The sequence below is a fragment of the Pan paniscus genome, chromosome 23, assembly GCF_029289425.2.
Source record: "Pan paniscus chromosome 23, NHGRI_mPanPan1-v2.0_pri, whole genome shotgun sequence".
NCBI lineage: Eukaryota > Metazoa > Chordata > Mammalia > Primates > Hominidae > Pan > Pan paniscus.
In genome coordinates, this window is record NC_085927.1 from 32,722,204 (window position 1) to 32,747,014 (window position 24,811).

The following is a 24,811-nucleotide window of genomic DNA, read 5'->3' on the forward strand; positions in this document are numbered from 1 at the left end:
CTGTTGAGTTGGAGGTGTCTACAGGGCATCCAAGCAGACATAGGTTGAGGAGGCAGAATATATGTGAATCTGGAGCCAAGAAGAGAGGTAAGGGCTGGAAATAGGGATCTAAGACCCCTGGACAGTTGTGAGTGTGCACAATGAGGGTCAGATGCAGAGAAAATTAGGAGAATACAGAGAGCAGAACCCAGGGTGGGGATCTGGGAGTCAGCAGTTGGGCATGGGCCTGGTAGAAAGGGAAGCCAAGGAGGAGGAGAGGGGGCAGTCTCAGACACCAAGGAGGGGAGAGTGACTAGAAAGAAAACCTTCTTGCAGAGACATAAGGGGATGGGGAAGAACTGCAGACTGAACTGGGGCAAAGGACTGTTGGCCTTAACCAGAGAGATCTGAGGGAGAGATGAGGCTGAGAGCCAGGGGATCCTGCCATGTCCCAGCATAAATACAGTACCTGACACAGATGGGTGCTTGGGAGCTGTTGTCGGATGAATGAGTGGACAGATGCATGGATGGACGGATGGATGGATGGATGATAGATTGATGGACAAACAGATGAACAGATGAATAGCTGGATGGACAATTGGATGGATGGGTAGACAGAATGATCTCAGAGATCAGAAAAAGCTTCATGCACTAAGTGGGACTGAACCGCGTCTCCATAGGTAGAAAGCAGAGGAATCTCCACTTGAGTCAGGAATGACCCAGTGCTCTCAATCCAGGGAGAAAGCCAGCCTGGCTTCACTGGGGACACTTGTGTGGGGGACTCAGAGGCCCTTTAAATGAGGCCAGACGAGGTTGGACAGGTCCAAGCCAACTCAGCACTCCTCTGCCACACTGCACAGGAGGGGATGTGTCACTCAGGGAGCTACTGGGACCTATGGGTCCCAGTGTTGTCATCAGCACCGACAGCCTCAGAGAGGAAAGACACACACTGGGGTGACTCCAAGGCTGTGTGTGGTGGCACTTGCCTTGGACAGGAGACAGGCACAGGGACACCTCTAGGGGGCTGGCCACCCCCCTGCCTCATGTCTAGGTCCCAGCCCCGCCCACTGCAACCCTGTGCCCGTCATGCCCAGCAGGCTCCTGCTCCAGCCCAGCCCCCAGAGAGCAGACCCCAGGTGCTGGCCCCGGGGGTTTTGGTCTGAGCCTCAGTCACTGTGTTATGTCTTCGGAACTGGGACCAAGGTCACCGTCCTAGGTAAGTGGCTCTCAACCTTTCCCAGCCTGTCTCACCCTCTGCTGTCCCTGGAAAATCTGTTTTCTCTCTCTGGGGCTTCCTCCCCTCTGTCCTCCCAGCCTTAAGCACTGACCCTTACCTTTCTCCATGGGGCCTGGAGGAGGTGCATTAGTCTCCGGGTAACCGGCAGGAAGGGCCTCCACAGTGGGAGCAGCCGCCTTCAGGCTCCAACAGCTGGATGCAGCCTGGTCCCGGGGCCTGAGCTGGGATTGGGCAGGGTCAGGGCTCCTCCTCTCTTCCAGGGCAGATGTCTGAGTGAGGGACAGAGGCTGGTTCTGATGAGGGGCCCTGCAGTGTCCTTAGGGACATTGCCCAGTGACTCCTGGGGTCAAGGACAGAGGCTGCTGGGGTGGGCCTGGGAGCTGCTGAGTCTCATAGTCTAGGGGAGCAGCCCCAAGAACAGCTGAGGGTCTAGGCTGAGGACTGGATGCCAATCCAGCCTGGGAGGGCCACACGGCCTGGTGACACAGAGGTCACCCCAAGGGGAGACCAATGGAGGGCACAGAGAGGGCTGTGGGTCTAGGCTGCAGCTCTGTGGCCTGTGCTGGGTCATGAGGACATGGGGACACAGAGGGACAGGTGAGACTGGGTGAGGTGCCAGAATCCAACCCTCCCAGGACAGTCACCAGAAAGGAGACAGTCTCTTAGGGCAGAGATGTGTCTGTCCCTGGAGCCCTGTCACCTCTGGGGCCCAGTGTCTCTCTGTTCACGGATCGGCCTCCTGCCTTCCTCAAAGGGCATGTTAGACTTAGGAAATGACCAGAGAGGAGTGAATGAGGGGTGCAGAGAACTCCATGGCTACCAGGTGAAGTTTGGGGTCATCAGAGGCTGCTGGGGTGGGCCTGGGGGCTGCTGAGTCTCATAGTCTGTGGGAGCAGCCCCAGGAACAGCTGAGGTGAAGGGTTCTGTGGTCGGGCTTGTGGAGACAGGAAGCATCTCAGAGCCTCAGAGGAGCCCTGAGGCTTGTCTAGGTGGAGCCCACTCCTTGCCAGGAGAGCCGAGTGGGCTGGGCTGGGGCAGAGCCCGGTGCCTGTGAGGGATAGGAAGCTCCAGTTCAAAGCAGGCTTGGGTCTCCCCACACACTGCCTGCCAGGACAGTCCTACAGGATGAGCAGGGGACCCACAGTTCACGGAGGAGGCTCTAGGTCCTGGAAGAATAAAGTGGGTGATGGAGGGGGGTATAGGGATGGAAATGAGGGATCCAGGGGTCAAGGCCAGATTCTAAACTCAGACTCCAGAGATCAGAGAAGAAGGAACACAGCCTGCCCTGGGTATATGGAGAAATTGAGGCTGTAGAGGAGAGGGGCTGGGCCAGGACACCTGCGAAAGGTGACTTGGGAGGGCTCCTAGGAAGGCACAGAGCTGTCTGCTCTCCACAGGGCATGAGTGGAAAGGATGGGGAAAGAAGAGGAGAGAACCCTGGGTGGACCGGATGGCCACACTGTGAACCTTCCCAGAGACTTTAGACAGAGAGAGGGGCTCCACAACACCCCGGTGTTCTGTCTGCCCTCTCTCACCCCCTTCCCTGTCCACACAGGTCAGCCCAAGGCCAACCCCACAGTCACTCTGTTCCCGCCCTCCTCTGAGGAGCTTCAAGCCAACAAGGCCACACTAGTGTGTCTGATCAGTGACTTCTACCCGGGAGCTGTGACAGTGGCCTGGAAGGCAGATGGCAGCCCCGTCAAGGCGGGAGTGGAGACCACCACACCCTCCAAACAGAGCAACAACAAGTACGCGGCCAGCAGCTACCTGAGCCTGACGCCTGAGCAGTGGAAGTCCCACAGAAGCTACAGCTGCCAGGTCACGCATGAAGGGAGCACCGTGGAGAAGACAGTGGCCCCTACAGAATGTTCATAGGTTCCCAACTCTCACCCCACCCACGGGAGCCTGGAGCTGCAGGATCCCAGGGGAGGGGTCTCTCTCCCCATCCCAAGTCATCCAGCCCTTCTCCCTGCACTCAGGAAACCCTAATAAATATCCTCATTGACAACCAGAAATCTTGTTTTATCTCCTTTTTTCTTTTCTCACATAAATTGCTAGCCTCCCCGGGGTTCTCAGTGTGGGGTACAGGGAATTCTGCACCCAGTGTGAAAATCACCCAAGGGAGGAGGCTCACAGCCTCCCTGAGTCATCTCCCCAGAGGGTCCTTCCTCTCCCAGTCACCCCTTCTCCAACTCTCCACTGTACCCCTGAGCCACCAGTCTGGCATCAGTTCAGACCAGTCCCACACCCTCCTAAATTTTACTTCTCAATAAATACCTGATCATGTAAAACCCAGCATTTCTAATGTGCAGTCTCTGTCTGGTCATGTGTCTGGGCTGAAGGGTCGCTGCTCAGGGACAGGGGGCAGTTCCAGGTGAGATCCCATGTCTCCGTCATCCCACACCCCACCCAACCTGCCAGGGAACCGGGTGAGCTCCCTGTGCCAGTGGGAACTGCAATCCAAGGCACAAAATTGTCCTGCAGTCCTTGCCCACCTGGGAAGGGACAGGGGCCCAGTGAGAGGTTTGCTGGCACCCTGTGGGGAGATTCAGGAGAAATGAAGGGGGTCCCCGGAGACCAGATGAGGGCTAGAGGCAGCAATAATGGAAAAAGGACACCCTTGACTCAAGGCCATGGTCTCAGCAGGAACAGAAGGTGAAATTCCCCATTGCATACGAGGAACCAGTCAGGAGAGTGTTTACTGGGTGAGGGATAAATAACTGTGCTGCCACTGGGAACTTGTAAAAACATTGGGAAAGGAAACATGCAAGTGTCTTTCTAAGACTTGTACAATGCACATTGGCTAAGTAAACATACTGACAAGTCCTGCACTAGGGAACCAGTTTAATATGATGAGCCACAGCATATCCAAAAGCATGTTGATCTCCTTCTTCACCTTCAGAAGACCCAAAACACTCTGAAAGATACCAGCGTTTCCTGGAACTAGTTTGTGGAATATGGGGTGAGGTTGATGCACATGATGTTACGGGTATATGATCACATGGCTGTGGGTTGGGGATCAGGCTCAAAGTTAACACTAGCGTGGGGCTGGATGTCAAGCATGAAGGGTGTGGACCACTAAGTCAGGCCCAGGTAGAGTTAATTTCTGATTGGTTTGTGGCTGGAGCTTGATGATGGTCAGTCTGCCGGAGCAGGAGGATGTGGGGAAATTGGGAAAATGAGAAGTCACCAATCCAAGCTCAAACTCTGCATCTATTGATTGCCTGGGGGAGGCTAATCAGAGTTGAATTCAGGATGAGATTCAGGGCTGGGTCAGACTGGATAAGAGCTGAGTGAATGTGGGCTGACGGCTCCAGGCAAGGCCTGGCCTCCACTAGGAGTCAGATCCCACAAACCCTCCTGCCCGCAGAGCACCCTCTCCCTCCATAGCTCATGGTGGCGCAGCCTCCCCACCCCATCCCATGTACACCTGCTGCCTCATCTCAGAGACACTCATTCCAGTGTCTCTGACAGCAGATGATGTCAGCCTCCTGGGTGTGGAGACCCCAGCTGTCTTGGAGAGTCCTCAGTGCCTGGGTACTCTCAGACCCCCTGTCTCTGCCTCCAGCACATCAGAGACGTAGCAGCTGCCTTCACCAGAGCTTCTGGGTGATCCCAACAGGCCAGGGACAGAGCCTGCAAAGACAGGAATCTCTGCAGTCACAATGAGGCAAAGAAAGAGCCCCTTAGAGCTTGATCACAGCCACCCCTGATTCAAATCCCAGCCTCTCATTAGAAGGAGGCTTGAGGGTTCTAGTTGCCACAGCACCTGTCTGAGCCCATTTCATGGAGGGGAAAACTGAGATGACCAAGGGCCAGATCCATAGTCCTGCTGGGTACAAGGCCAACCCCAGCAGCTGCCTAACCTCCTTTCACTGTGTTATAAGTTTCCATTAAGGAAAACTTTGAACACATACATAAGGAGACAGAGAAATAATAATGCCCCCAAGTTCCCATCACCCAGCCCCCCAAATAAGCAATTCACAGACATTACTGACCCACCCATAGCAGAATAACCCCTCCATTACACAATACCAGACATCACATCTTTTCAGCTGTAAATATCCCATTTCTATACTGGAAAGATATGGGCTTAAAAATAACTGCAATATTATTACCAAACCTAAATAGAAATTATCACTAATTCCCTAATATCAAGAAATAATCACGGGCTCCTCAAATCCCTCACAAATGCCAGAAGCGTATTGACTTAGTTAAGTGTTGGTGCTGTGGTTATTTTGGGGTTTTTGGTGGTTTATTTCAGAATTCAATAAGGCATCAAATGGTGATGGGCGCATGTGCTGTCAGGCTGGTTGTCACTGGTGAATATCTCCTAAGTTGCTCTAGTGCTGCCTGGCAAGGCAGGAGCTGCAGGAGTTGAGAGCTGTCCGGGGACCTTCCCACAGTTGGAATACAGCCACACCTCCCAAAACAAGAACCCAGGGCTATCATCTACTTCTTTTTTTTTCCCTGCAAAATGGTTCTAGCATGGAGGGACTTAACTGGATTCAGACTAGACATTGCAAAATAGCTTCCAAGGACAGGGAGCTGCTAACAGCGAGGTCACCCATGTCAGATTCTCACTCTTGTAGTAATGTTAGCTGCATAGGATGGTCAATAGCTACATCCCTCAGAAGGGAAGGAAGGCAGAGGGTTGAGGCTTCAGTTCACCTCCTTCTCATGAGTGCTGCAGAGCATCTGTGAATTCAGAGGTCTGCAGCTGGGCTCTGTTCACCCAGGAGTGTGCTTCATGCTCTAGGAAGGAGCCCCTTTGCACACAGATGATCCAGGGCCCAGCCATCCTTCCAGGGTGAATAATTAATGTCTTCTCTCACGGTGAACTCTAGGATTCAAGCCATCTAATGCTTTTGAAGCCACTGTCATTATATTTAATTGATGATGACAGGTGGCCACCAATGATGAATATTTTCCCAGGGGGAGTCTCCCCAAGTGGCTTTAGACTTCCTCACATGGCCCCAGGGGATTAAATGGCTCCTGATTACTCAGAGGATAAGAGGTTCTGTCTTATCATGTTCTTTTCTTATTTGTCTTATGTGTCTTTCCTGCCCCAGGCCTGGGATCCCCCACTGATCTCCCTTCCCTTAGTGAGAGGTGGTATTTGGAGACCACATTCTGGAGGCTCCCTCATGTCCCCCATTTGAAAAAGACAACGGCAGCCACCACCCCAGCTGAACCACCCAACATGAGGCCAGATTCAGGGGTGCAGGGATGCTCCCAAGGTTACCCTAACAGATGTGACTGGCATTTCATATTGGGACCAGCCAGGCCTCACTGACCAGGCCTATCCAACTAGAACTACTCCAGAAGGTGGGGCTGAAACCCACCAAGGTTCCCAGAACACTGCACTCTAGGGCAATCAGCCTCTCCATGGGAGGAGAGGGGCACCCTCTGCACCACCCCATGGTGTTACCAAAAGTTGAACCATGGGTTGGTTCAACTTTGCAGAGAAGAGACCACCTATCCCATCTGTGGAAATTCACTCCTTAGCGATACTGATGCTCCCTAATAAATTCAATCCTGGGCCTGAGTGATGGTTGGTGCAAAAAACAAATTCAAGATCCCAGTGTCCTCCAGAAGCCTGGATTTCCAGGGATCCTGCTGTGAGTCACAGGATGTCACCGGTCCCCTTCTCTTTGTGGGTTGAGTGTGGGGGCCATGTGGACTCCCTCATGAGCAGATGCCACCAGGGCCACTGGCCCCAGCTTCCTCCTTCACAGCTGCAGTGGGGGCTGGGGCTAGGGGCGTCCCAGGGAGGGTTTTTGTATGAGCCTGTGTCACGGTGTGTGGTATTCGGCGGAGGGACCAAGCTGACCGTCCTAGGTGAGTCTCTTCTCCCCTCTCCTTCCCCACTCTTGGGACAATTTCTGCTGTTTTTGTTTGTTTCTGTATCTTGTCTCAACTTGTGGTCAGCCTTTCTCCCTGCATCCCAGGCCTGAGCAAGGACCTCTGCCCTCCCTGTTCAGACCCTTGCCTGCCTCAGCAGGTCACTACAACCACTTCACCTCTGACCGCAGGGGCAGGGGACTAGATAGAATGACCTACTGAGCCTCGTCTGTCTGTCTGTCTGTCTGTCTGTCTGTCTGTCTCTCTCTCTCTCTCTCTCTGTCTCTCTGTCTGTCTGACAGGCGCAGGCTGGGTCTCTAAGCCTTGTTCTGTTCTGGCCTCCTCAGTCTGGGTTCTTGTCGGAACAGCTTTGCCCTTGGGTTACTTGGGTTCCATCTCCTGGGGAATTGGGAACAAGGGGTCTGAGGGAGGCACCTCCTGGGAGACTTTAGAAGGACCCAGTGCCCTCGGGGCTGATGCTCAGGAATCACAGAGCTGGGACCCAGAACCAGAATCCAGACCCAGAATGAGGTAGGAGGTGGAGGGGCTGCCCTGGGTGTCTGGGGGCTGCCAGGGACTGAGCCCTGAGTCAGCCTGAGACTCAGGAAACCCCGTCAGGAGGGAGAAGGGAGAAGCAGACTCTGGACACCAGAAAGCCATGGAAAGGGTCACCAAACGAGTAGATGTGAGGGAAGGGCGGGCTCCTGGGTCTCTTCAGAACATATCCCCTGTGCCCAGGGTGATCAGAGGGGCAGAGTCCACTGCGTGAAAGCCCCATTGCTATGACCAGGTAGCCGGGATGTGGGGTGGATGCCAGAAAAGACTCCATGGAATAAGAGAAAGCCCAGGACAGCAGACAGGCTCTCCGATCCCCCCAGGCCCTTGACCCATACGCAGGCTCCAGAACACACATTTGGCTGGAAAAGCCTGAGGGACCAAAAGGCCCCAGTATCCCACAGAGCTGAGGAGCCAGGCCAGAAAAGTAACCCCAGAGTTCGCTGTGCAGGAGAGACACAGAGCTCTCTTTATCTGTCAGGATGGCAGGAGGGGACAGGGTCAGGGCGCTGAGGGTCAGATGTCGGTGTGGGGGGCCAAGGCCCTGAGAGATCTCAGGACAGGTGGTCAGGTGTCTAAGGTAAAACAGCTCCCGGTGCAGATCAGGACATAGTGGAAAACACCCTGACCCCTCTGCCTGGCATAGACCTTCGGACACAGAGCCCCTGAACAAGGGCACCCCAACACCTCATCATATACTGAGGTCAGGGGCTCCCCAGGTGGACACCAGGACTCTGACCCCCTGCCCCTCATCCACCCCGCAGGTCAGCCCAAGGCTGCCCCCTCGGTCACTCTGTTCCCGCCCTCCTCTGAGGAGCTTCAAGCCAACAAGGCCACACTGGTGTGTCTCATAAGTGACTTCTACCCGGGAGCCGTGACAGTGGCCTGGAAGGCAGATAGCAGCCCCGTCAAGGCGGGAGTGGAGACAACCACACCCTCCAAACAAAGCAACAACAAGTACGCGGCCAGCAGCTACCTGAGCCTGACGCCCGAGCAGTGGAAGTCCCACAAAAGCTACAGCTGCCAGGTCACGCATGAAGGGAGCACCGTGGAGAAGACAGTGGCCCCTACAGAATGTTCATAGGTTCTCAACCCTCACACCCCCTCCACGGGAGACTAGAGCTGCAGGATCCCAGGGGAGGGGTCTCTCCTCCCACCCCAAGGCATCAAGCCCTTCTCCCTGCACTCAATAAACCCTCAATAAATATTCTCATTGTCAATCAGAAATCTTGTTTTATCTCATTTTTTCTTTTCTCACATATAATTCCTAGCCTTTCCTGGGTTCTCAATTTGGGGTGGAAAGAACCCTGAACCCAGTGGGAAAGTTGCCTATGTGAAGGGGTTCTCAGTTCCCTGGGCATCTCTGCAGGTAAGGCCTTCCTCACCCAGACACCCCTTCCTCAGCTCTCCACTGTACCCCTGAGCCACCAGCCTGGCCTGGCTGGGACCAGGGGGGTGTCACACTCTCCTAGATTCTGCCTTTCAATAGAAACCTAACCACGCATCACACGGCACTTCTCGCATGCCTTCTGTGTCTGCTCCGGTCTCTGGGCTAAAGAGTTGCTGGTCCGGGACAGGGGATAGGTCCGCTCTTGGTCAGATGCCAGGTCCCTGCCATGGCATCCCTGACCCTATGCAACAAGCCAGTGACTCTGGTGAGCTCTCTGTGTCAGGGGAATCCATGATCCAGAGCTTCATATTGTCCTGCAAGCATCTGGTGGGCTGTAGCTCTTGCCAAACTGGGAAATACCATGGCCCAGCATCAGGATGCATGACAGTCCGGAGAGGGAAATCAGGAGAAGTGAAGGGGTCTCTGGGGAGCCCAGATGTGGGCTAGAGGCAGAAGTAAGGGTGAAGAGCACCTATGAGTCAATGTCATGGTCTCAGCAGGAACACAGTTGAAAATCCCCATTCCACACGAGACCGTTTAGCAGGAAAGGAGTCCATACTTGTGCTGCCACCAGGATGTCCTGAGAAGCCTTGGAGAATGAAACATACAGGTGCATTTCCTAGACTTGACAATGCACGTTAGCCAAGTAAAGGCAATGAAAAGTTCTCTACTAGGGAAATAATTTCCTATGGTAAAGCTTAGCTTATGTAAAGTCACATTTATCCATCTGGCACCTCTAAAAGCCCCATAATATTCTGCAAGATACTAGTATGTCATGGAAGTAGTTTATGAAACATAAAGTGAGATTTAAGAACAAAGATGTTATGGGTGTATGATAAGATGGCTACAGGCTCAGGGTCAGGCTCGAGGAGTGAAGGAGGCCGTGTCAAATTCATGACAAGAGTTGGAGCTGGGCCAGGCTGGGTCAGGGCTGTGTGAATGCAGACAGAGGGCTACAGGCAAGGTCAGGCATCCATGAACACTCAGCTCCCCCAAACCCTCCTGCCCACTGGGACCTTCTCCCTCCCTTGGTCACAGTGGTGGAGCCTTCCTACCCAAACCTCTATGGAGGCCCTGGATGACTGTGTGTTCTTACTGCCCACGCAAACTTAGACTCCCTGTCTCTGCCTCCAGCACATCAGGAATGTGGCAGCTGAGTTCACCAGAGCTGCTGGGTGGTCCCGACAGGCCAGGGACAGAGCCCGCAAAGACAGGAAGCTCTGCAGTCACAATGAGGCAGAGAAATGGCCCCTTGGTGCTTGATCACAGCCACCCCTGATCCAAATCCCAGACTCTGAATTAGAAGAAGGCTAAAAGGTTCTAGTGGCCACAGTCCCTGTCTAAGCCCATTTCACAAATGAGAAAACTAAGACCACCCAAGAAGGGCCAGTTCCGTAGGCCTGCAGGGTACAAGGCCAAGGTCTACTTCACACCCAGCAGCTGTCCAAAGACTGACCTGTGTCATAAGTTTATATTATGAAGAACTCTGAACATATAAATAAGGAAACAGAAAAATAACAGTGTCCCATGTTCTCATCACCCAGCACTCAAAATAAGCAATTCACAGATGATGCCGACCCACCCACAGCAAAATAAATTCTCCCTTACACAACATTTAGAAAGAAATACAAGACATCAGATCTGTTCAGCTGTAAGTACTCCATTACTGTCCTGGAATGACATGGACCTTAAAATAACTATAATATCACTACCAAACCTAAATAGAAATTATCACTAATTCCCTAATATCGAGAAATAAGCAGGGTCTCCTCAAATGCATCAGAAACACCAGAAGTGCTTTGGCTTAGTTACATGTTGGTGCTGTTGGTATTTGGGGGTTGAAGTTTATATGAGGAGCAATATGACATCAAATGGTGATAGGTGCATGTGCCATCAGGCTGGTTGTCACTGGTGAATATTTCCTCAATTGCTCTAGAGCCTCCCGGCAAGGCAGGAGCTGCAGGAGCTGAGAGCTGTCTGGAGACCTTCCCCTGGCTGCTATATAGCCACGCCTCCTGGAGCAGGAACCTAGGGCTTCCCTCAGCTTTTATTTTCCTGGAAAATGATTCTAGCATGAAGGGGATTAACTTGATTCAGATTGGACATTTCAAAATAGCTTGCAAGGACAGGGGGCTGCTACCAGCAGAGTCACCCATGTCAGATTGCCACTCTTGTAGTAATGTTAGCTGCATAGGATGGTCAATAGCTACATCTCTCAGAAGGGAAGGAAGGCAGAGGGTTGAGGCTTCAGTTCACCTCCTTCTCATGAGTGCTGCAGAGTGTCTGTGATGTCAGAGGTCTGCAGCTGGGCTCTGTTCACCCAGGAGTGTGCTTCATGCTCTAGGAAGGAGCCCCTTTGCACACAGATGATCCAGGGCCCAGCCATCCTTCCAGGGTGAACAATTCATGTCTTCTCTCATGGTGAACTCTAGGATTCAAGCCATCTAATGCTTTTGAAGCCACTGTCATTATATTTAATTGATGATGACAGGTGGCCACCAATGATGAATATTTTCCCAGGGGGAGTCTCCCCAAGTGGCTTTAGACTTCCTCACATGGCCCCAGGGGATTAAATGGCTCCTGATTACTCAGAGGATAAGAGGTTCTGTCTTATCATGTTCCTTTCTTATTTGTCTTATGTGTCTTTCCTGCCCCAGGCCTGGGATCCCCCACTGATCTCCCTTCTCTTAGTGAGAGGTGGTATTTGGAGACCACATTCTGGAGGCTCCCTCATGTCCACCATTTGAAAAAGACAACAGCAGCCTCCACCCTAGCTGTCCCGCCCAACATGAGGCCAGATTCAGGGGTGCAGGGATGCTCCCAAGGTTACCCTAACAGATGTGACTGGCATTTCATATTGGGACCAGCCAGGCCTCACTGACCAGGCCTATCCAACTAGAACTACTCCAGAAGGTGGGGCTGAAACCCACCAAGGTTCCCAGAACACTGCACTCTAGGGCAATCAGCCTCTCCATGGGAGGAGAGGAGCACCTCCTGCACCACCCCATGGTGTTACCAAAGTTGAACCACGGGTTGGTTCAACTTTGCAGAGAAGAGACCACCTATCCCATCTGTGGAAATTCACTCCTTAGCAACACTAGTGCCCTCTAATAAATTCAATCCTGGGCCTGAGTGATGGTTGGTGCAAAAAACAAATTCAAGATCCCAGTGTCCTCCAGAAGCCTGGATTTCCAGGGATCCTGCTGTGGGTCACAGGATGTCACCGGTCCCCTCTCTCTGTGGGTTGAGTGTGGGGGCCATGTGGACTCCCTCATGAGCAGATGCCACCAGGGCCACTGGCCCCAGCTTCCTCCTTCACAGCTGCAGTGGGGGCTGGGGCTAGGGGCGTCCCAGGGAGGGTTTTTGTATGAGCCTGTGTCACAGTGTTGGGTGTTCGGCGGAGGGACCAAGCTGACCGTCCTAGGTGAGTCTCTTCTCCCCTCTCCTTCCCCACTCTTGGGACAATTTCTGCTGTTTTTGTTTGTTTCTGTATCTTGTCTCAACTTGTGGTCAGCCTTTCTCCCTGCATCCCAGGCCTGAGCAAGGACCTCTGCCCTCCCTGTTCAGACCCTTGCCTGCCTCAGCAGGTCACTACAACCACTTCACCTCTGACCGCAGGGGCAGGGGACTAGATAGAATGACCTACTGAGCCTCGTCTGTCTGTCTGTCTGTCTGTCTGTCTGTCTGTCTCTCTCTCTCTCTCTCTCTGTCTCTCTGTCTGTCTGACAGGCGCAGGCTGGGTCTCTAAGCCTTGTTCTGTTCTGGCCTCCTCAGTCTGGGTTCTTGTCGGAACAGCTTTGCCCTTGGGTTACTTGGGTTCCATCTCCTGGGGAATTGGGAACAAGGGGTCTGAGGGAGGCACCTCCTGGGAGACTTTAGAAGGACCCAGTGCCCTCGGGGCTGATGCTCAGGAATCACAGAGCTGGGACCCAGAACCAGAATCCAGACCCAGAATGAGGTAGGAGGTGGAGGGGCTGCCCTGGGTGTCTGGGGGCTGCCAGGGACTGAGCCCTGAGTCAGCCTGAGACTCAGGAAACCCCATCAGGAGGGAGAAGGGAGAAGCAGACTCTGGACACCAGAAAGCCAGGGGAAGGGTCACAAAAGGAGTGGATGTGAGGGAAGGGTGGGCTCCTGGGTCTCTTCGAACATATCCCCTGTGCCCAGGGTGATCAGAGGGGCAGAGTCCACTGCGTGAAAGCCCCACTGCTATGACCAGGTAGCCGAGACGTGGGGTGGATGCCAGAAAAGACTCCATGGAATAAGAGAAAGCCCAGGACAGCAAACAGGCTCTCCAATCCCCCCAGGCCCTTGACCCATACACGGGCTCCAGAACACACATTTGGCTGGAACAGCCTGAGGGACCAAAAGGCCCCAGCATCCCACAGAGCTGAGGAGCCAGGCCAGAAAAGTAACCCCAGAGTTCACTGTGCAGGAGAGACACAGAGCTCTCTTTATCTGTCAGGATGGCAGGAGGGGACAGCGTCAGGGCGCTGAGGGTCAGATGTCGGTGTGGGGGGCCAAGGCCCTGAGAGATCTCAGGACAGGTGGTCAGGTGTCTAAGACAAAACAGCTCCAGTGCAGATCAGGACACGGTGGAAAACACCCTGATCCTTCCGCATGGCATAGACTCTCGGACGCAGAGCCCCTGAACAAGGGCACCCCAACACCTCATCATATACTGAGGTCAGGGGCTCCCCAGGTGGACACCAGGACTCTGACCCCCTGCCCCTCATCCACCCCGCAGGTCAGCCCAAGGCTGCCCCCTCGGTCACTCTGTTCCCGCCCTCCTCTGAGGAGCTTCAAGCCAACAAGGCCACACTGGTGTGTCTCATAAGTGACTTCTACCCGGGAGCCGTGACAGTGGCCTGGAAGGCAGATGGCAGCCCCGTCAAGGCGGGAGTGGAGACCACCACACCCTCCAAACAAAGCAACAACAAGTACGCGGCCAGCAGCTACCTGAGCCTGACGCCCGAGCAGTGGAAGTCCCACAAAAGCTACAGCTGCCAGGTCACGCATGAAGGGAGCACCGTGGAGAAGACAGTGGCCCCTACAGAATGTTCATAGGTTCTCAACCCTCACACCCCCCACGGGAGACTAGAGCTGCAGGATCCCAGGGGAGGGGTCTCTCCTCCCACCCCAAGGCATCAAGCCCTTCTCCCTGCACTCAATAAACCCTCAATAAATATTCTCATTGTCAATCAGAAATCTTGTTTTATCTCATTTTTTCTTTTCTCACATATAATTCCTAACCTTCCCTGGGTTCTCAGTTTACAGTGGAGGGAATTCTGCAACCAGTGGGAAAGTCACCCAAGGGAGGAGGCTTACAGCCTCCCCGAGTCATCTCTCTGGAAGGTCCTTCCTCTTCCAGTCACCCTTTCCCCAACTCTCCACCATACCCCTGAGCCTCCAGCCTGGCCTCAGCTCAGACCAGTCCCACACCCTCCTCAATTTTACTTCTCAATAAAGACCTGATCATTTAAAACCCAGTTTCCAATGTGCCGTCTGTGTCTGGTCATGTGCCTGTGCTGACGGGTCACTGCTCTGGGACAGGAGGCAGTTTCAGGTGAGATCCCATGTCCCTGTCATCCCACACCCCACCCAACCTGCCAGGAAACCGGGTGAGCTCCCTGTGCCAGTGGGAACCATGTTCCAGAGCAGAAAGTTGTCCCTGCAGAGTTGTCCCTGAAATGCAGTTCTTGCCCACCTGGGAAGGATGTGGAGCCTAGTGAGGACAGAGTGGTGGCCCTGAGCAGGGCATCGGGGAGAAACGAGGAGTGTCCCAGGACCCCCTGCTTTGGGCTAGAGACAGAAAACCCTTGAGCCCGGGCCAAGATCAGAGCAGGAACAGGGTTGAACTTCCCTGTCCCATCCATGATACCCAGTTAGGAGACCATTTACTAGGTGCCATCACCTTACATTACATTACAACATTACGTGATTGTGCCATCACCAGGGAGACATGAAAAAGGCTGGAAAATGGAACCCTTCAGTGTAGTTTACACTTTCACAATGTACGTTAGCTATGAAAGATGCTGACAAGTCCTGCAGTTGGAAAACAGTTCATGTTACATAACCTTACAAGTCAAGAATTCTATTCAGTGTCCCAACCCACTTAGCCCTAGAGTGCTCTTCAAGACACTGGTGTTCATGTCACTACTGCTGGGACATGGGCTGAGGCTGAGGCACACAGATGATTCATTGTGATCAAATGGGTCAGGCTCAGGGTTAACACTGGCCAGGTCAGAAAGACAGCATAGGGCTGAGATCTCAACAATGAAGAGTCTCGAATTCTAAAGTCAGGGGACGCAGTAGAGTTAGATTATGGTTATGGCTGGAGCCATGATGGCCAGCCTGTGTGAGGGTAGGACTCACGTGGACTGGGTCAAATGAGAAAGGCACCATCCCAAGCATAGAATCGGCATCCATTGGTTGTCTGATGGAGGCTGTGTCAAAATCATACTCGCCCAAGAATCAGGGCCAGGTCACACTAGGTCAGGGCAGGGTAAGTGTGACTTAAGGGCTACAGGCAGGTCAAGCTTTCATGGGACTCAGCTACCTTAGACCCCTCCCCACCAGGGCCTACTCCCTCCCTCAATCATGTGGTTCAGCCCCTCCATGTGCACCTACACCCTGATGTCAGAGACACAATCATCCCAGGGTCCCTGACAGCGAGTGAGGTGGCCTTGGGAGATGCACTTCCCAGCCCTCCTCATCAGTCTTGGGCACTGTCAGGCCCCTTCTTGGTGCCTCCAGCACATCAGCGGTGTGGCAGGTGCCTTCACCAGAGCTGCTGGGTGGCCAGGCCAGGCCTGAGACAGAGCCTGCAAGGGCAGAGAACTCTAGGGCCATAGTGGGGCAGAGAAGGGGTTCCTCTTGGAGCCTAATCATAGAACCCCTGCCTCAAGTCACAACCTACAAGTTAGAAGGAAACTTAAGGGTCCTGATTCCCACTACCCTGTCTGGCCCCATTTCATAGATGTGAACGCTGAGACCCCTATAGCAAAGAGGACCGCTTTGATCTCCACCTTCTCAATGGCCCTGCTGGGTAGGATCCCCTCTGGATGTCCCCCGGTGCTGTCCCAAGACTAATCTCTCTAATTACTGCCTTGTAAGATATTACGGAAACTGACAGCAAGAAAATAAAAAAACAGGAGGATAATACAGCTCATGTTGACCCACCCACAATCAAGTAACCTCTTTTACACAGTTGTTTGAAGCAAATTGTAGACATCATGTCCATTAGTCTAAATATTCCATTTGTGTCTCTAAAAATATGGACCCCCCAAAAAAACTACATTCTTACAAACCTAAATATAAATATCTAATTCTTTCATATCAAAAAAAGAATGTTTCCCATCAAATACTTCACAAATATCCTATGCTTCTTTCACTAGACCTGTGTTTGTGTTGTTGTTATTCTGTGGTTTTCCATTTCATTTCTATGAGGATTCAATATGGTTTGAAATTGTGACTGGTGACTGTGTTTTTAGACCTGTTCTGTCTGCAGGTATCTTCCTCATTGATTTTTAATTTCCTTGCAAGGCAGGAGCTACAGGAGCTGGGGGTTGGTCCCAGGACCTTCCCATGGTCAGGATACAGCCTGTGGCCTCCCCAAGCTGGAAACAAGCGCTCCTCTCTGCTTCTGCGTTTCCTGAAAATTGGTTCTTGGCCAGAAAGGTTTAACAAGGCTCAGTGTGACTTTTCAGCAAGACCGCTTGGCTACTGGGCTCCCATGTGGGGTCATCTATTTGTGACGTTAGCTGGGCTTCACACTTTGTATCCAGTGCCATTAGATGGTATATGGATGCAAGGTGACTGCATTTCAGTTCGACCACCTTTTCCTTCTACTGACTGTCTGTAAAAGGTGTGCCCTCATATGTTCTTTGCTCCTCTGGGAGTGTGATTCTTATTTCAGTAAGAAATAGCATAGACATGTTGAGTCTTTCCTTTCATTTAGCATCTTAATAATGATGACCATGTTGCCTGCCATCTCGTGAAGATGAACAATTATTTCATGGTGAGCTCAAAGTTATGTTACTGTATGTGACTCACTTGAGTCCACCATGGTTCTATTTTATTGATGATGACAATGACCCACCGTGGCCCACTCGGTGCCTCCTCTGGTGGCCCAAGGATCCTCCTGAAGGAACCCAGGAGACCTCGATGGCTTTCCGCTCTCTGTTCACAATCTGTCCTGGGCACATCTTTCTCCTGCCTTGTGCCTGGAATTGCCCATTAACCCCAAGTGGACTAGTCCCCGTAACTGGGAGGTGGGATTTAGTGACCACACTTGGGGTGCTTCTCACACAGCCCTTTTGAGTCAGACACTCCAGACATACCCAGAAATGAGACAAGACTCTGAAAGGGTAACAGGGGCTTGCTTCCAACTTCTCCCTGGAGGTTGAGGCTGGCATTTCATACTAGAACTTAGTGAGACCCATCCCAAACTAAGACAACACAAGGAGGACGGAAATGAGACCCCCTGGAGTTGTGGTTGTGGTCACGTTGGAGCTTCCCATGACTGCTGACTCTGGGGCAAGCTGCCCCTCCTCTAAGGCACTCACTGGGGACACCTGAGGACGCCTCCTGCTCTTACCCTGTAGTCACACCAAGAGATCAGGGTTACAACAACCCTATAGAGAATCCCTGTCCCCTTCCATGTCACTTCACTCCTTCGTGAAGCAAATGCCCTCCAAGGAGCTCATTCCCATTCCTGGGTCACAGTCACCTGGAAAACCTGATCCAGACACCAACCTCCTCAGGCCTCTCCATTTCCAGACGTCCCATTACTGCATACGCTTGGTCGACTGTCCCATCTCAGCTTGAGAAGGGCAGGCAGGTGTGTGGACTCTGCTGAGCAAATGCCTTCCAGGGGCAGTGGTCTGGCTTCCTGCACCATAGCTTCAGGTGGGGGATGGGGAGGGGGAGTTAGGGGCCCCAGGGAAGAGTTTTTGTATGAACCTGTGTCGCCGCATTTTGTATTTGGTGGAGGAACCCAGCTGATCATTTTAGATGAGTCTCTTCTTCCCTTTCTTTCCCTGCCAAGTTGGTGACAATTTTATTCTGATTTCGATCTTTGTCTGTGACTTGCCACAGCCTGTGGTCAGGGTTTCCTTTGGGACCTCGGTCCTGGGAGGCTGATCTCTCTCCTCCCTATTCAGACCCCTGTATGCCTCAGCTGGTCACTGAGACACCTTCATCTCCTCTGACCCCAGAGGCAGGGAGCTCCAAGACAAGGCCACACTGGTGTGTCTCATGAGTGACTTCTACCCGAGAGCCATGACAGTGGCCTGGAAGATAGATGGCATCACCATCACCCAGGGTGTGGAGACCACCACACCCTCCAAACAGAGCAACAAGTATGCGGCCAGCAGCTACCTAAGACTGGCACTCGACAGTGGAAGTCCCACAACCTCTACAGCTGCCAGGTCACGCATGAAAGGAACACTGTGGAGAAGACAGTGGCCCCTGCAGAATGTTCTTAGGTCCCCGACCCTCACCTACCCATGGGGGCCTAGAGCTGCAGGATCAGGGCATGTGTCTCCCCTCCCACTCCAAGTCATCCAGCCCTTCTCCCCGCACCCAGTAAACCCTCAATAAATATCCTCATTGTCAACCAGAAATCCTGCTGTCCGTCTTCATTTCTTATCTCATATTTAATTTGCAACCTCCTTGAATTCTAAGCGAGGATGAGGAAAATCCAGGTGCCCAGTTTATCGGGTGAGAAGTCCATGGTGGTGCCATCACCAGGAACTTGTGGAAAGGTCTGGGAACGGAAACTCACAGGTGAATTTCACAGATTTTCACAATACAGGGTGGCTAAGTAAAGACACTTACAAGTCCTGCAATAGGGAAACAGGAAGTCCAGAATCCTGCTCACCATCCCAGCCAACTTAGTGAGCCCTAGGATGCTCTGCAAGATACTGGTGTTCACGTCACTAGCTCTGGAAAGTGGGGTGAGGCTGGGGCACACGGGTGATCAGTTATGATCAGATGGGCTTAGGGTGAGGTTCAAAGTTAACCAGCATGTGGCTGAGATCTCAACCATGAAGTTCCCAATTCTAAAGTCAGGCTCTGGGGTGGAGTGAGTATGTGCTTGGTGTGTGGCTGAGCCTGTGATGGTCAGCTCGTGTGAGGGGAGGACTCCTGTGGACTGAGACAAATGAGCAAAGACACCATCCCAGGCACAGAACGGGCATCCCATGGTTGTCGGGGAGAGTCTGTGTCAGAGTCTCATTCTGGACTAGAGTCAAGGCTGGGTCACGCAAGGTCAGCACAGGGTGAACATGACCTAGGGGCTATCTATAGGCAAAGTCAGGCTTTCACGGGATCTCAACTGCCCCAAACACCCCCATCCCACCAGGCCCCACTCCCTCTGTCACTCACGTTGTTCCGTCCCCTCACCCCCTGCACCATGGTGCACCGGCAGCCTCACTCAGAGACACCCTCATCCCAGGGTCCCTGACAGTGGGCAATTTGGTCCCTTGAAGGCCTTGGCAGGCTCGGTTAATCCATAGTGCCCGGGCTGGGACCCTCACTGTTTCTGGTTCATCAGGGACATGGCAGCAGCTGCTGGGTGGCCAGCCAGGACAGGGACAGAGCTGCAAGGCCTGGGGGCTTTTTCCACAATGATACAGAAAGAGAGGGGCCCCTCTGGAGCTCAGTCCCAGCCACCCCTGCCCCAAATCACAGCCGTGAGCTGAATTGAATTTCAGGTGCCCAGAGTCCCTCAGCCTCTGTTTGACCCATTTCACAGCTATGAAAATTCAAGCCCATGGGAGACACTGCCCCAAGCTTCACCCTCTCTATAAGTTGTACATTTTTATGATGAAGATCTCTGAACACAAAAATAGGGAGACAGAAGAATAGTAATGACTCCAAGGTTCCCATCAGCCTGTCCGCAGCATCATCCATTTTCAGATAATGCGGACCCACCCACAGCAGAATAACTAAACTACTCCTTCAAGCAAGGGTGTGAAGCAAATGCTAGTCATCACACACTTAACTGGAGAGAATATCAAGGATTTCTTGACATCAAAAATAGTTAATGAGAGTCTTATCAAATGTCTTGTGAATATCATTGTGTCTATTTTTGTCGACTTTGTGGTGCTGTTGCGTATTTGTGGTTTAATTTCATTTCTATGTGGATTAAATACTTGATGTTATCATTGGTGAATGTGTTTTTAGACCCATTCCATCTGCAGGTGTCTCCCAAATTGCTCTAGCTTTCCCTGGCAAGGCAGGAGCTGCAGGAGCAGAGAGCTGGTCCCGGGACCTCCCACAGTCGGGATGCAGGCGCCACCTCCCTGAGCAGGAACCCAGTGCTTCCCTCAACCTCTCTTTTCCTGAAAAATGTTTCTAGCATCAAGAGGCTCAAGGGGGTTCAGGCTGGACATTGGCAAAATCGCTTCCCAGGACACGTGGCTACTTCCAGCAAAGCCACCCATGTTGTGTTGTCATTCTTTCAGTGACATTAGCTGCATTTGATGATCAATAACTTCGCGCCTCAGATGAGAAGGAAGGCAGATGGTCAAGACTTCGGTCCACCTCCTTCTCATGAGGGCTTCCAGAAGGGAGGGCACAGCAGCTGCACTGTGCGCTCAGGAGTGTGCTTCGTGCTTTGGGAAGAAGAAAAAATGTACATTCTTCCCTTTTGTTCACCACTTTGATAACTGATGATCTGGTGCCCAGCCATCCTCCAGGGCGCACAGCACAATGTAGTATCAGAGTGAGCTCTAGCGTGTGAGGACATCTGACATGCGGGCTCCACTGCAGTTATACTGAATTGCAATGACAATGCGGCTACAAAACATAAACATTTACCCACTGGGCGCCTCCTCAGGTGGCATCTGATTTTCTCCCATTGCCTCAGGAGCTTCCGTGGCTCCTGATTTCTCGGAGGATGAGAGGTTCTGTCTCATGATGTCCCTTTCCTGCCCCAGGCCTGGGATCCCGCACTGACCTCATCTCCCTTAGCAGAAGGTGATATTTGGAGACCACACTCGGGAGCTCCTTTATGTCCCTCACATTTGAATAAGGCAGTGGCAGCCACTACCCCACCTCACCCACCAAAATGAGACCAGGTTGAGGGGTGCAGGAGATCCTTCCATTTTACCCTGGAGGATGGGGCTGGCATTTCCAGTGGGGACCAGCCAGGCCTCACTGGCCAGGCCCATCCCAACTAGGACAAGCCCAGGGAAGGCTGGGCTGAGGCTCCTGGAGTCACAGATAGGTTCATGGGAAGCTTCCCAAGACACTGCACTCCAGGGTAACCAGCTTCTTCCTGGAGGGAGAGGGCACTCTCTGCATCACCCCAGGGCGTCACCAAGCAGTCAGTGTCGAGTCAGCTCCACCAGGGAGACCACTTATCCCTGACCATGGGAGTTCACTCCGAGTGACACAATGCCCTCCAATAAACTCATCCCCATGGCTGCATGATGGTTGGTGGGAAAACCAAATCCACTGTCCTCCAGGAACCAGGATTTCTAGGGATCCTGCTGGTCACAGGATGTCACCTGTCCCCTTCTCTCTGTGGGGGTGAGTGTGGCAGCCGTGTGAACTCCCTCATGAGCAGATGCCACCAGGGGCTGTGGCCTCAGCTTCCTCCATCACAGCTGCAGCGGGGGTTGGGGGTAGAGGCATCCAGAGAGGGTTTTTGTATGAGCCTGTGTCACAGCATTGGGTGTTTGGTGAGGGGACCGAGCTGACCGTCCTAGGTGAGTCTTTTCCCCCTCCTTCCCTGGTCTCCCTAAGGTACTGGGAAATTTTCTGCTGCTTTTGTTCTTTTCTGTATCTTGTGTTGACCTGTGGTGATGCTTTCTCTCTGGAGCCTAGGCCCTGGTCAAGGACCTCTCCCCTCCCTGTTTAGACTCTTACCTCAGTGGGTCACCAAGACCCCTTCACCTCTGACCTCAGATGTAGGGCACTAGACTGGATGACCTACTGAGACTCATCTGTCTGTCTGTCTGCCAGAGCCAGGCTGCTTCCCTAAAACTTGCTCAGTTCTGTCCTCCCCCACCTGGGCTTCTGTCTAATGAACTTTGTGCAAGGGAAACTGAGGCCCCATCTCATGAGGGAGAGGGAACAAGGGGCTCAAAGGAGTGACCACCTGGTGGACTTTAGAAGGACCTGAAACCCTCAGAGCCAAGACAGGGGAATGAAAACTCAGAGTCTCAGGGCCCAGTCCCCTGGACTGTGGGACTCTGGATCCAGGCTAGGAACAAGGTAGGAGGTGCAGGGGCCTCTCCAGGTTTCTGTGGGCTCCCAGGGAGAGAGCCCTGAGCTGGCCTGGGACCCATGAAGCCCTGTCAGGAGGGACGGGAAGGCTCTGGACATGAAGGAGCCAGGTGAAGTGTCACGAAAGGCCATGGCATTCAGGGAGGTGGCTGATGGGTCTCTGTGGGAGGCACCCCTAGAAGCAGGAACCCCTGAGTTCACCGACAGGCATATCCCAAGGCAGAAAAACTGTAGATTGGCCCTAAACACAGAGAGACTCTAACACAGACTCCACAGACAAAGAGCCCAGGACAGACAGACAGTGGGACTTGGGTGAGCAAAGGCCCAGACTCCACTGCAGAAGATCCAGGAGAGACGGATGTGGGTACAAACAGAGCTCTTACATGAGAGACCCACTCTCCCCCAACCCAGAGCAGCTGTGTCAGGTGAGAAAAGTTTCCAGAGTGAATCTAACAAGAGGCTCACAGAGCTCAGAGAACACAGCCAGAGCCGGACCACGTCAGGATGACAGGGTGAGGCAGTGCCAGGCAATTGAAGGTCCACTGTCTATACAAAAGCCCAAGTCCTTGGAAGATTTCCAAACAGGCGATGGGCAGGGGCCAAGCTCAGAGGTTTTCTGACTGACAGAGTTCTTTTAGGAACATGATGTCACACCCTTCTGAGACAGTGTGGACCACATCTGAGAGGTCCTGCACTGGTACTGGGGGGCCTGAACACTCCTCATGCACTGAGGTCAGGGGCTCCCCAGGTGGACACCAGGACTCTGACCTCCTGCCCCTCATCCATTCTGCAGGTCCGCTCAAGGCCACCCCCTTGGTCACTCTGTTCCCGCCCTCCTCTGAGGAGCTCCAAGCCAACAAGGCCATGCTGGTGTGTCTCATAAATGACTTCTACCCAGGAGCCATAGAAGGAAAATGGCACCCCAGTCACCAAGGGCATAGAGACAACCACACCCTCCACACAGAGCAACAACAACTATGCGGCCAGCAGCTACCTGAGCCTGACGCCCGAGCAGTGGAAGTCCCACAGAAGCTACAGCTGCCAGGTCACGCACAAAGAAAGTACCATGGAGAAGACAATGGCCCATGCAGAATGTTCTTAGGCCCCCGACCCTCACCCCACCCACAGGGGCCTGGAGCTGCAGGATCCCAGGGCAGAGGTGTTCCCTCCCACCCCAAGTCATCCAGTCCTTCTGCCGACACCCAATAAACCCTCAATAAATATCCTCCTTGTCAATCAGAAAACATACTGTCTGCTCATTTTTGTTTATCCACTTTCCATCCTAAATTTTTTTATCTCCAAAGATCAACAGAATCCTTTGGACTTGTGACAATGCAGCCTGGGACCATCCTCATGTTTCTCTGAGCCATACTTTTTCCATCACCTTATCCCCATAGAATGTTCCAGAACAAGGAAATAGTCTTCAGAAGGACCCAGGCATCTTCATTCTTACCTACGTCTCTGATGTGCTTCCTGCTGCCCTGTGAGCACGTCCACCTCTGGCTGCCCGGGGACACACCCTCCTTACATCCCTATGGCCCCGGGAGAACATCTCAGCTCCCTTCCTTGTTGTCCTCGGCCCTCACTGTCCAGATGCCATCCCTCTCTCAAGGTGTTTGTCCATCCCCCTCCAAGGCCATGTGGTCACCCCACCTGTATTTCCCCTCATCAAAGCCTAGAGCATCTCCCCTTCTCCATGGGCACACTCTGTTCCCGTCATCCCAGGGACCCTGCCCTCCGCCCCCACAGGCCCTCCCTATAATAATCACTGATGGGATGCTTACCCCCTGGACCCTGGTCACTCACCCCACATCCCCCTCTGGGTGCCTCTCATCCCACGTGTCACCGGATGCCCCAGCTGTATTCAACATTCCTAGGGGACAAGGGTCGGCTCTGCTCCTCACTGACGCCATTATGAATGCCTAATGTCCTGCTGTGCACAAGTTGTCAATTGACTGGTGAGTTCAAAGTCAGATTCTGGGGTTATGCCAGGAGCTTGGGTGACGCTGATTCTTCTTCTGAAGAACTCAGCATGGGATCTGAGCTATAATACACACACATGTGTACACACACACAATGCACATAAACACACATGTCCATGTTGGGCATCCTTCTGGGAGGATCAGGAAGGTAGAAGGGGCTGCAGTCAGGCCCAGGTCAGGACATGAGCAAAGCAAAGCTGAGACCTGCTGTCTCCAGGCTTTGGGACTAGGGGGTCGCCCCTGGATATGGGAGGGTGGGGCAGGGTTTTCTCTCCAGGCCAAGAGGGAGACAGGAGAAGATGTGGACGGGATTCTGATCAGGGAGCAGCAGGCCACATCTCAGCAGTCAGGGGAGGCGCTTGCTGTGGGGAATACTGTTGGGGACTGCATGGTGCCAGGGGTGTGTCCCAGGTGTGAGCTCTTCAGGTGATGGGCCCAGACCAGGATGCAGGTCCAGGCTGTGTGTGTCCAGGCCCCATACTGCACGTGCCCATCCACTGTGGGTGCCCCCCGTGCTTGTGACACTCCAGAGCACAGGCTGTGTGGGTCACCCGTGCATGTAGGGGACTGCAGAGCACACACATGTGG

The 24,811-nt window shown here is 53.1% G+C and overlaps 4 protein-coding genes across 10 annotated transcripts in view; all 4 read left to right on the plus strand.

The window, feature by feature from the left end:
• IGLL5 (immunoglobulin lambda like polypeptide 5) overlaps positions 1-3,231 on the plus strand; it is a 162,366-nt gene extending 159,135 nt beyond the window's left edge. The window contains exons 3-4 of one of the 3 annotated variants that reach the window (XM_063603089.1): positions 1,161-1,195; positions 2,772-3,231. In XM_063603089.1, coding sequence (XP_063459159.1) covers positions 1,161-1,195; positions 2,772-3,091 — 355 coding nt within the window. In that variant the 3' untranslated portion in view covers positions 3,092-3,231. Of the gene's footprint in view, positions 1-1,076; positions 1,196-2,771 lie in introns of all 3 variants that reach the window. The other 2 variants (XM_063603088.1, XM_034951697.4) reach the window with 2 other exon arrangements.
• The window catches only part of LOC129395163 (immunoglobulin lambda-1 light chain-like), a 735,232-nt gene extending 726,390 nt beyond the window's left edge, over positions 1-8,842 (plus strand). For 3 of the 5 annotated variants that reach the window (XM_063603083.1, XM_063603084.1, XM_063603086.1), the window contains exons 3-4: positions 7,020-7,057; positions 8,380-8,842. In XM_063603083.1, the coding sequence (XP_063459153.1) occupies positions 7,020-7,057; positions 8,380-8,699 (358 nt within the window). In that variant the 3' untranslated portion in view covers positions 8,700-8,842. The remainder of the gene's footprint in view (positions 1-7,019; positions 7,058-8,379) is intronic. The other 2 variants (XM_063603085.1, XM_063603087.1) reach the window with 1 other exon arrangement.
• The window catches only part of LOC134730083 (immunoglobulin lambda-1 light chain-like), a 266,743-nt gene that overhangs the window by 239,357 nt on the left and 2,575 nt on the right, over positions 1-24,811 (plus strand). The window lies entirely within an intron of this gene.
• The window catches only part of LOC100977273 (immunoglobulin lambda-1 light chain), a 262,611-nt gene that overhangs the window by 232,155 nt on the left and 5,645 nt on the right, over positions 1-24,811 (plus strand). The window lies entirely within an intron of this gene.